At 46.9% G+C, this 12,337-nt stretch overlaps 1 protein-coding gene across 1 annotated transcript; it reads right to left on the bottom strand.

The window, feature by feature from the left end:
- Positions 1-2,452: 2,452 nt before the first annotated feature.
- LOC108159597 lies at positions 2,453-4,863 on the bottom strand. The gene is given in 10 exon segments (XM_017293051.2): positions 2,453-2,602; positions 2,681-2,789; positions 2,895-2,942; positions 3,024-3,213; positions 3,285-3,421; positions 3,478-4,116; positions 4,119-4,199; positions 4,256-4,406; positions 4,535-4,644; positions 4,727-4,863. Coding segments are annotated over 10 exon segments (1,650 nt in total). The 5' UTR covers positions 4,854-4,863; the 3' UTR covers positions 2,453-2,544.
- Positions 4,864-12,337: the final 7,474 nt, after the last annotated feature.

The raw sequence follows: 12,337 nt of genomic DNA, 5'->3' as shown, positions 1-12,337 counted from the left end.
ATGGGTTGCTGATCTTCATCATAGGCACGAAACTGGACCACAAAACAAAGGAGAAATGGGAAGAGAACTTGCCGACGTCAGGATTGCCTCGGTGGTCAAGCATGGCCTCATTTTTGGAAGCGAGATGTCGGATGCTGGAGAATTTGGGATCAGCCATGGCAACAAGTCCTAGTCAACAGGTGGGAGAAGACAAACCTGTCACCCTTATCACCTCCAGTAACGACCATTCTAACCCCATATGTAACCATTGCAATTCCTCCGAGCATTACATATCTAGATGTCAGGCATTCCTGAATCTCTCTGCGTTTGAACGATACAAAGAAGCAAAGAAGAGCCGCTTGTGTTTGAACTGCCTCAACAAAGGCCATGAATTGCAGAGGTGCAGGTCAGGACTTTGCAGGCATTGCCAGGCCAAACATCACACGCTACTCCACATTCCATCGGGAACTGGTGCTTCATCTTCCTCTTCACCGGCCGAGGAATCGATCCAGCAAGAGGCCGCGACTGTGCTTCTAACAAGCGGGTGTTCTAGCCCTCCCCCTCGATCCAGAAATATCAGCCTAGCCAGAACGTGTTGCTACCTACTGCCCTCGTCCATGTAACAGATCGTTATGGAGCACTTATCCCATGTCGTGCCATTTTGGATTCTGCATCACAGGCAAACTTTGTAACATCTAGACTTGCTGATCAGTTGCAGTTGGATCATCGCTCGTCTTATGTTCACATCTCTGGAATCGGAGATTCCATTCTACCTTCGAGCAAGTCTGTACATATAGTTGTACAATCCCAGGACGCAAGCTATCGAGCTTCCTTCGCTGCAATTGTCACCAACTCAATTACGGAAATGCAGCCTAACTTCAGCTTAGACGCAAAGGATTGGCCAATGCCGAATAATCTAAAACTAGCTGATCCTAATTTCTCCAAGCCCCAACGTATCGATCTGTTGATAGGTTCTGGTTTGTTCTTCGATTTAATGTGCGTCGGACAGATTCGACTATCAGCCCAATTGCCAACATTGCAGGAGACAAAACTTCGTTGGATAGTATCAGGAAGCATTGATAGCTCGGAGAAAAAGCGTGCAGCTTTAACCGCTTTTGAAAATTCCTCGTGCATCTCTATTGACGATTTTCGACCCACAACGCTGGAGTACCAAAACTTAGAGCAGCAATGCAGACAGCAGCTGCTCGAGTGCCAGGTGCAAGTGGAAAAACTGCGATCGGAGAATCAGGAACTGCAGCGCGAACTTTTCCATATATTAAAAACCTACATATCCACGCCAAAAGAAATTCAACTTTCAACAGTTTCTACATTGCCAAATTTCCTGCCATTCTATGCAATTACAGAGGTTCCCGATGATCAAGACGTAATCACGACAAGCCGCCTTCGTAAAGAAGCGCCGATTGCTGCGTTCGACGATCATCCCAGCGTAGCCGCCAGCTGTGCCCAAGCAAGCATCTTCAAGAGGGCCGTTGGAAAAATAGCGGTTCTGCCCTTCAGGATGGATCTGTTGAAAGCCTTTGCCTTCCAACGGGGGTGAATGTTCGGAGCAGAACCCAGCCGATTAGCTGCTTGCCAAATAGCACCTAATTTTTGGCCCTCAGCCGCTTATTTTGTTTGTTACTTATGTCTATGTCACTCATTTGTTTGTTAAAGCTTTGCGCTTGCTTGCCCTGCTAAACGCTCTCTGCCAGCTCGCTCTTCGCTATCTCCGCTTTGCGTCTGCCTACCGACGTCGGCCGAGCGAAGCTGCGCTTAGCGATCGGAGCGGGCAGGCAAGCCACACTTGCAATTTGGATGTCACGCATTAAAGAACATATCGTAATTTTATTTCTGCGCCGAGTTTTATTTAATTCGAAATAATTAGTCGGCCGATTGGGGATAAAAAACATTATCTCCACAACCATATCTATCAGATTGCTGAATCTGGATCAGATCAGATCATTTTTATAGCCAATAGGAACAAATCAATTTGCAGTGGCTACGCAGCGCCCGACGTCACGCTCAGACTGATTTTCTGTCTCTCTCGCACGCACTCTTTGTCGTGTCGTTTAATATTAGCGGCGTCTGCCGGAGGAGAGCCATACTGACTTAGTATCGGGTATAACTGTAGAGTTGCGGTGTCCGCAGCAACTCACAACGTTCCTCCTCGTTTTATTTGTTTTCCATGCAGCACTGTCTTTGGTATGAAGAAATCAATGGAAAGCAACACCGCCTATCAGGCATTTGGCAGTTGATCAAGGACTTGAATGTACCGCAAATACCTCTTGAAGGAAACGATCTTTGAAGAAGCATGAGTATTAATAAAAATTAAAGTGATGCTGTGAGCCAAATCAATTGTAAGCCATATATCTCAGAAAATATATTGAAAAGTAATTAAATAAAATGTTATATGTATTTCTGAATTACTGATGTTTGATGATCGCTTCTCACACAAATTAAACACGCAATTGGCTGGATTTGCATCATTAAATTCGGTAGACTCGTAAAGTTTTATTACTTAGGTATGATCACATGTTAATTTAGGCATAAATCCGCCGCAGCACCTCACTTTAGCACCTTGGCGTAGTGCTGCTTGTGCCTGAACTTGATGCGCAAGACACATCTAGAGGAATGTACAATATCAATTAGCGGGCCCCCGAGGGGCTTTCTTCTTTCCCTCTACGGATTCGGCGACACTCACCCAATGAACATGAACGAGAGCAGGTACAGGAACGCGCTGACAAAGTTGAATAGTCCCTGGTATGTGGTGAGGGACCGCTTGTAGATTAGCGTGTAGAGCGGAGCGGCAACTGTGATAATGTATGATAATTAGAAGCTATACAAATTTCAGTACTACTCTCGCTTAGAAATCGAAATTACTGGACCAGAAAGCAGAAACCAGTGACGAGGCTTACCAAAAGGGGCAAACGATTGCAACACATTCTTAATGGAGAAAATCTTGCCTGCAAGAGTGTTCAAATATTTTCACAATTGAAAACAGCTGTGATGCGGGATATGATGTACTCGTAAATAGCGAAACTCACCCAAGTCCGATGGTGGCACGATATTCGAAACAATGGTCCGGCACATGGGTCCCGATATGGAGCGGAAGACGCCCAGGGTTACTGAGAAGTACATGTGCCAGGGCATTGTGGCAAAGCCCTTGGCGAGATTGTTGAGTATTTCCGAGAAGAAGGCCAGCAGGCCAAGCGTAACCACCGACAGGCGAAAAACCTACGGCCAGAATAGAGCTCAGATCAATGGAAGCCAATACTACATATGTACATAGATCAAAGGAAATTTACCTTCCGCAGAACAAGGAAACCGATTAGCGCTCCAATCATGGGCACCAGATGACTGACCGTCTCGTAGAATGTGTAATCCCTCACCGTCCAGTGGAACTTTTCGCACACAAACAAATACATTACAGTCATCACGCCATCTGGAAGCAAGCGTTCGGTTATATAAGGCTCTGGGATTACTGCGGAGAAGACTCACCAAAGACGAAAATTGACAGGAACATGGCCATTGTGACGAGCTTGAAGTAAGTGTTAATCATATCTTTAATATGGATGAAACTGAATAGGCCAGCCTTCTTGATACGGGCCGCCGCCTCCGACTCGGCTCTGGCCCTCTTGGCCTTCTCGGGCAGCCGCTCCACGTACTTGGCCAGCATGTCGTCGTCGAAGCTCATGGCGGGAGTCGCCGGCGTGGGCAGCTCGCAGGGTCTTCTCTTCTCCCCATGCGCATCGTTCAGGATGTTCGGCGGGCAATCGATGGCGACGCAGTACAGCTGAAGTTCGCAGGCTGTCATCGGCACATCCTGCGACGTGTCGCCCTTGAGGGCAGTGGCATTCTTCGCATCCTCCGCCTGGCGAATGTGGAGGCTCTCAGGCACAAAAAAGATGATGAACAGCGTGGCGAAGGTGGAAATGCAGCCGGAGAGACATATGGTCGCCACTGCCCCGGTGGCGGCGTACACGAAGCTGGAGAGCAGCGAGCCGCTGGTCAGCCCGATGAAGAAAAGCGACTCCATGAAGATCATTCGGTAGGGCCGCGTCTTGCAGTCCGTTATATCCGATATGAAGCAAAAGGCTGCCACAGAGAGCACACAGTTTCCGCCCAGCAGCGAATGGCCATAATGTACCACCAGGGATTGACCATGTAGTAGCTGGACAGCTCGCAGATGGCGGCCATCATCAAGAAGGAGGCGGAAAATCCTAAATGTGACCAAAAATGAAGTGGAACTGCTCAAAGGAAGTGTTTTCCTGCTTACCAATCATCGAGACAATCAGCAGCGGCTTGCGTCCATAGTGATCCGACCAGGAGCCGATGAACAGGCCACAGAAGGCCGGCACAATGCTCTCCAGGAGCGTGCGGGAGAGGAATAGATTGGCCACATACGGCTGCAGCTCCGTTTCAATGGCCTGCAAAGGGAGCGGAGGCGTCATAAGATATCGAATAGTTGGCTGGGAATGCGATTCGTTTCCAAATAATCACTGTGGTTATGTGGAAATGAACGCTATTCCCCGATCCAGAGCTGAGCTGTACACACATTTATCTCGGCGCTGGCGTTCTTCGAGTCCAGCTGCTTGCAATCGGACTCGTTGTAGTGGAATATCACCGTGCACGTCTGATAGATGACCTGGTTGCGCTGGATAGTGCCTGTAGCCGGTCACAATTTGGAAACACAATAGCTGTAAAGTTAGATTAATCTGTGTGTCGTGTCGGGTCCACGTCCACTCACCAGAGAGGGTGTGCGAGAAGAGCAGCATGAAGACAACCGGTTCTATATAGAACAGATGGAACACTTTGCCCCACTGCAGATTGCGGAGCTTTTCCAGCGTAAACGCATTCGAGGCCTTCTCAACCATGCTTGTCCGGTTATTGAATTTTGGCCTCACAGTTCAATGTTTTATGCGTTCTTTGATTTCGATATCGGTTTTTTATAGCCGATACTCAAAATGAGTATTGGGGTATATTAGATTTGTGGTAAAAGTGGATGTGTGTAACGTCCAGAAGGAATCGTTTCCGACGCAATAAAGTATATATATTCTTGATCAGCATCAATAGCCGAGTCGATTGAGCCCTGTCTGTCTGTCCGTCCGTCCGTCTGTCCATCTGTCCGTCCCCTTCAGCGCCTAGTGCTCAAAGACTATAAGAGCTAGAGCAACGATGTTTTGGATCCAGACTTCTGTGATATGTCACTGCTACAAAAATATTTCAAAACTTCGCCCCGCCCACTTCCGCCCCACAAAGGATGAAAATCTGTGGCATCCACAATTTTAAAGATATGAGAAAACCAAAAACGTAGAATTGTAGAGAATGACCATATCTTTAAGACTGCGGAATCTCAATTGGATCGTATTATTATTATAGCCAGCATCAAGAAAACAATTTCATTTTTTCTCGCCCTGTCTCTCTCTAACACACACGTAGCATAGGCGGCTTTGCTTAGAGTAAAACTTTAGCGCCTAGATCTCAGAGACTATAAAAGCTAGAGCAACCAAATTTGGTATCCACACTCCTAATATATCGGACCGAGACGAGTTTGTTTCAAAATTTCGCCACACCCCCTTCCGCCCACGCAAAGGACGAAAATCTGGGGATATTCAAAAATCTCAGAGACTATTAAGGCTAGAGTAACCAAATTTGGTATCCGCACTCCTGTTAGATCTTACTATAAAACGTGTATCTCAAAATTTCACCCCACCCCCTTCCGCCCACACAAAGGACGAAAATCTGTTGCATCCACAATATTGCACATTCGAGAAAACTAAAAACGCAGAATCATAGATAATGACCATATCTATCAGATTGCTGAATCTGGATCAGATCAGATAATTTTTATAGCCAAAAGCAAGAAATCAATTTGCAGTGGCTATGCAGCGCCCGACGTCACGCTCCGACTGACTTTTCTCTCGCACGCACTCTTTGTCGTGTCGTTTAATATTAGCGGCGTCTGCCGGAGGAGAGCCAAACTGACTAAGTATCGGGTATAAATGTAGAGTTGCGGTCTCCGCAGCAACTCACAACGTTCCCCCTCGTTTTTATTGAGACGACGTGCCTTATCTGAATGAAGTTTATGCACACACTCGTACGTTGAGTATTCTGAGAAACAAACGACTTCATTATTTACCTTAACTATTGGTTTACTTAACTAATTCCATTGTGCAACTAATTAATGGGTAATCGAGTGCTAGTTTAATCATTAGGCTTGTGGAGATAATGTTTTTTATCCCCAATCGGCCGACTAATTATTTCGAATTAAATAAAACTCGGCGCAGAAATAAAATTACGATATGTTCTTTAATGCGTGACATCCAAATTGCAAGTGTGGCTTGCCTGCCCTTTACATTGCCGCTCCGATCGCTAAGCGCAGCTTCGCTCGGCCGACGTCGGTAGGCAGACGCAAAGCGGAGATAGCGCAGAGCGAGCTGGCAGAGAGCGTTTAGCAGGGCAAGCAAGCGCGGAGCTTTAACAAACAAATGAGTGACATAGACATAAGTAACAAACAAAATAAGCGGCTGAGGGCCAAAAATTAGGTGCTATTTGGCAAGCAGCTAATCGGCTGGGTTCTGCTCCGAACATACACCCCCCGTTGGAAGGCAAAGGCTTTCAACAGATCCATCCTGAAGGGGCAGAACCGCTATTTTTCCAACGGCCCTCTTGAAAAGGCCTTTTTGAGTGCGGATGACGGCTACTCTGATGGTTCCATCTTTTCCACCTTGATCATGACGAGCGCTCCTAGCTTGATGTTTGGAGACGATGACCGCCACTTGCTCCGCTCCTGAAGAATCGAAAGATACGCCGTGCTCCATTTTCTCCAAAACGCCTGCTTCATTTGACACAGCCGCTGCCATCGACTAAGTAGGTTGACCCGGAGATGCGCCACATCTGGCTCGTCGATTGCAGCTTTCGGGGCTCCATTGAGAAAGTGGTTTGGCGTGAGCACATCTAGATCATCGGGACTTTCTGTAATTGCATAAAGCGGACGGGAATTTAACAAAGCAGAGATTTCACAAGCCAAGGTCTGAATTTCATCAAGCGAGGGGGGATGAATTTCCAGTCGATTACAATAGAACCGCAGAGATGTGAAACAGCCGACGTATGAGGATCGCTGAGGAACATTTGCCGAAGCTCCGAAAGCTCATTTTTTGCTCCTACAAAATTTATAGCATTGTCTGACCAGATGATTCGAGGTTTGGGACGTAGACTTATAAAACGCCTTAATGCTGCCAGAAAGGATTCTGTAGATAGATCCCGAACGACTTCCAAATGAGTTGCTTTGGTGCTAAAGCATACGAAGACAGCGATGTAACATTTGATAGGAGGCCTGCTTCTGACTTCCGACTTGTGATAAAAGGGTCCGCAAAAATCAACGCCCGTTGTGTGGAATGCTGGATTAGTCCTTACGCGATCAGCAGGCAAGTTTCCCATGATATGTTCCCTCAGCACTGGCTTCAAACGAAAGCATCTAACACATTTGCGAATGATTCCCGCAACATATTTGCGTCCACCAATAGGCCAGAATTTTTGCCGAAGCAGTCCGAGCAATCCTTGAGCTCCTGCGTGGAGAAACCTTTCGTGAAAGAAGATAATAATAGAGACAGTGACAGGATGTCCCTTAGGAAGCAGGATCGGGTGCTTCGCGTCGTAGTCCAATTCGGCATTTTGGAGGCGGCCTCCAACACGCAGCAATCCAAAGCTATCCCGAAATGGATTCAGTAAAGCCATCGTGCTTTTTGGGGGTAGGGCCTGTTTGCTGGCGAGGGCCCTTATCTCTTCCGAAAATTGTTGCTGCTGTATTGCCCTTATGAGCAAATGCGTACCATTTTTGATGTCGATTACGGTAAGTTGACCCTTCGACCGCGCTATGCCTTTGGGCGTGGATCCACGTGATATGATGTCGGCAGGATTCAACTTTGTCGGCACGTGATGCCAAGTCATTCCAGCGGTGAGCTCCTGAATCCGCTGAACTCGATTAGAAACAAATATATTAAAATTCAATGGTGATTCTCGAATCCAGGCAAGGGCTATGGACGAATCCGACCAGCAATGTATTTGGCATGGAGCTGATAATCCCTTAACTATGGTGGACACTAGTTCGGCTAATACGAGGGCAGCGGACAGCTCAAGCTTGGGGATAGTCATACTTTTCAAGGGCGCGACTCTGGATTTAGAGCATAAGAGATGACTTTGCACAATGCCAAGAGCTTCCGAACGCATGTATACACAGGCGCCATATGCTGCTTGGCTCGCATCACAAAACGCGTGCATTTCTAATCTGGCTTGCTGCCGAAGCGTGGAAACTTAAAGTTTTTAACCATCGACAACTGCGAAGTCAGCTCAATACAAGTCGTATGTAGATCCTGGGGCAGGCTTTCGTCCCAATTCAACTTTAGGCTTTCGTTCCATAGCGACTGCATAAATATTTTAGCTTTTGTGATGATGGGAGAGATGAGCCCTAGAGGATCGTTGAACCTAGCTAGTGTAGACAGGACCGAACGCTTCGATATTGGGCCTGCAGCGGTTCCGACGTGAAGCTAAACAGAATATTGTCCGTGGTGGGATCCCAAGCGCCTTGGTTACTTCAGTCCCGTCATGAAAGGTAAGGAACTTTTCGCGATCCGCCTCCGATACGCCTTCCAAAGCAGCGGTTTCGTTGGAACACCATTTACGTATGGGAAAACATCCTTTCGAAAGTAGCTCCTTTACCTGATGACGAATCTTGATGACAGAATCAATGCTGTCCCCTCCAGATATGAGATCATCGACATAGAAATCTCTTCGAACAACATCAGCGCCAAGCGGAAAACGCAACTATCATTTGCCAATTGATGCATAGCACGAATTGCTAAGAAAGCGGCAGGTTTGGTTCCGTAAGTAACAGTCTCCAACTTGAACACCTGAATCTCCTCCTTCGGGTCATTGCGCCATAGGATGCACTGCACGTGCGTATCGGGATGGGAAACGCGTACACAGCGGTACATTTTGCAGATATCGCCACACAAGGCGACTTTAAACGAGGGGGAACGTTGTGAGTTGCTGCGGACACCGCAACTCTACAGTTATACCCGATACTAAGTCAGTATGGCTCTCCTCCGGCAGACGCCGCTAATATTAAACGACACGACAAGGAGTGCGTGCGAGAGAGACAGAAAATCAGTCTGAGCGTGACGTCGGGTGCTGCGTAGCCAGTGCAAATTGATTTGTTCCTTTTGGCTATAAAAATTATCTGATCTGATCCAGATTCAGCAATCTGATATATATGATCATTATCTATGATTCTGCGTTTTTAGTTTTCTCGTATCCTCAATATTGTGGATGCAACAGATTTTCGTCCTTTGTGGGGGCGGAAGGGGGTGGGGCGAAATTTTGAAACAAACTCGTCTCGGTCCGATATATTAGGATACTCATTTGGAGTATCGGGTATAAAAAGCGGAAACGAAGCAGAGTTATCAGAATTTTAGGTTGGATGGTGGGTCCAGCCATTAGCGCATCATTCAGTGATACTCCAGACGCTGTTTTGGCAGATCCATCGAACACTACGCGTAATTTGGTGGTTGTACTATCCTGCTTGTGGACGCAATGGTGAGGCAAGAAGTACTGCGGGAGGTCTGACTGCCGCGAATCTGGCGACATGTGTCCTAAATCACGATACTCCTGGAGAAACTCCATATATATTGCCTTAAGCTGTGCATTTTTTGCTAGCTTCCTCTCCAAATTGAGAAATCTACGTAGCGCCTGCTGATACGATTCTCCTAATTCCTCTAGACTGAATTTGGTTGGCAAACGCACGGAGTAAGCTCCGGACTCTAGGCGAATGCAGTTTGTGACGAAATGCTGTTCGCAATGAACATCTTCCTCCGAAATTGATGAGGGCGAATAATCTCCATCGACTTCCCAAAACCGCCTTACAATATCGCACAAATTAGTCTCGCAAGCGGAGATGACAGGGGGATCTTCAACGGCTGCTAGCGCCGCACGGGCTTTCTCAGAGTTTTTAATACTTCCTGACACTATCCAGCCAAGTTTCGTCTTCTGCAATGTTGGCAATTGGTCTGACAGTCGAATCTGTCCAACGCACATTAATTCGAAGAACAAACCAGCACCTATCAACAGATCGACACGCTGGGGCTTGGCGAAATAAGGATCAGCCAGTTTTAGATTATTTGGCATTGGCCAATCCTTTGCGTCTAGGCCGAAGTTAGGCTGCATTCCTGTGATTGAGGCAGTGATAATTGCAGAGAGGAAACCGCGATAGCTTTCGTCTTGAGATTGCAGGACGATGTCCACAGCCTTGCTGGATGGTAGAATTGACTCTCCAATACCGGCGATTTGAACGTGAGACGGGTGAGGATCTAACTGCAGCTGATTGGCGAGTCTCGATGTTATAAAGTTAACCTGAGAAGGAGAATCTAAAATGGCACGACATGGAATAAGCGATCCAAAACGGCCCCTGACATATACGATTGCAGTAGCTAGCAGCACGTTTTGGCTAGGCAGAGATTTTTGACTCGAGGGGGAAGGGGTAAATATATTTGCTTGCTACTAGGGCACTTGCAGGATCATGCTGGGTCGATTCCGTGCTCGGCGACGGCAACTCAGCGTCAGCGCCCGACTGCATGTGGAGCAGTGTGTGATGCTTGGCTTGGCAATTTCTACATGCCCCTGACTTGCAGCGTTGCAATGAATGGCCTTTGTTGAGGCAGTTTAGACATAAATGGCGCTTCTTCACCTCCTTGTATCGAGAAAAAACAGGGAGATCTATAAATGCCTGGCATCGGGATATGTAGTGATCGGAGGATTTGCAATACTTGCATGTTGAGCTATTATGATCGTTAATGGAGGTGATTAGGGGCTAGGTTTACTTCCTCCCACCTGCTGGCTAGGAATTGTTACCATAGCCGATACCATGTTCATTCGAGAACGGCCTATACTATTATAGGCGAACAACGACGAATTCCCCTCGAGAGTATGCCGAGCCGTTGAATTGGCAACATTTACCGTGCGAGCAGCCATCAACTCCCGCGACAGCCTGGACCTAACCTTGACATAAACATTCGAAAAGTCCAGCCGGGCATCATGGGCTAACTGCAGGAAATCCAGCCTTTCAAGGCTCGTTTGAGCGGCATCGAAATCCGCATTCATTCGCTCGTTCTGCTCTAAGCGAGCTTGAAGTTCTCATCTAACTCGGCAAGCTCTTCCTTGGTGAGAAAGCGATCCATGGCCTTTAGTTGGCGCGCGATGGACTCGGCCTTGTGCTTGTAGAAATCTACATCACTCGGCATTGCTGCGTTCGCGACATTGGTAGGCTCAGGTGCTGCCATGTTGAGGTTTTAAAAGAGTCACTCAGCACGACCGAAAAAGACACCCTGTATACGTATAAACGTGGGAACCGAAAGCAAAGGGATTACAGCTAATGCCTTTAGCTGTGCGGCTGTGCGAGCTGTCCGATTCCGCTTTGTACTCCGCTTGTGTGTATTAGTGAGTTCGCTGCACTGCCTACCGCACTGCACTGACCGAATTGTCGCGACAGAGAAATTAATAGCCAGCAATGCGTGTATGTAGGTGTATGTAAGTGTGTTTTAGCACCGAATTGTGCTTAACCGCCGAAAATTTGCTAGGGCTAACGAATGTCGATCGCGAATGATTATTAATTGACACTGCAACTCAGAGATCACGTCGGGGTCACCAAATTTTATGTGGAGATAATATTTTTTATCCCCAATCGGCCGACTAATTATTTCGAATTAAATAAAACTCGGCGCAGAAATAAATAAGAGCTAGAGCAACGATGTTTTGGATCCAGACTTCTGTGATATGTCACTGCTACAAAAATATTTCAAAACTTCGCCCCGCCCACTTCCGCCCCCACAAAGGATGAAAATCTGTGGCATCCACAATTTTAAAGATATGAGAAAACCAAAAACGTAGAATTGTAGAGAATGACCATATCTTTAAGACTGCGGAATCTGAATTGGATCGTATTATTATTATAGCCAGCATCAAGAAAACAATTTCATTTTTTCTCGCCCTGTCTCTCTCTAACACACACGTAGCATAGGCGGCTTTGCTTAGAGTAAAACATTAGCGCCTAGATCTCAGAGACTATAAAAGCTAGAGCAACCAAATTTGGTATCCACACTCCTAATATATCGGACCGAGACGAGTTTGTTTCAAAATTTCGCCACACCCCTTCCGCCCACGCAAAGGACGAAAATCTGGGGATATTCAAAAATCTCAGAGACTATTAAGGCTAGAGTAACCAAATTTGGTATCCGCACTCCTGTTAGATCTTACTATAAAACGTGTATCTCAAAATTTCACCCCACCCCCTTCCGCCCACACAAAG

This window comes from Drosophila miranda, assembly GCF_003369915.1.
Source record: "Drosophila miranda strain MSH22 chromosome Y unlocalized genomic scaffold, D.miranda_PacBio2.1 Contig_Y1_pilon, whole genome shotgun sequence".
NCBI classification, from domain to species: Eukaryota; Metazoa; Arthropoda; class Insecta; order Diptera; family Drosophilidae; genus Drosophila; species Drosophila miranda.
The sequence above is the reverse complement of the archived record's forward strand: the minus strand, read 5'-3'. Positions and strand labels throughout refer to the sequence as shown.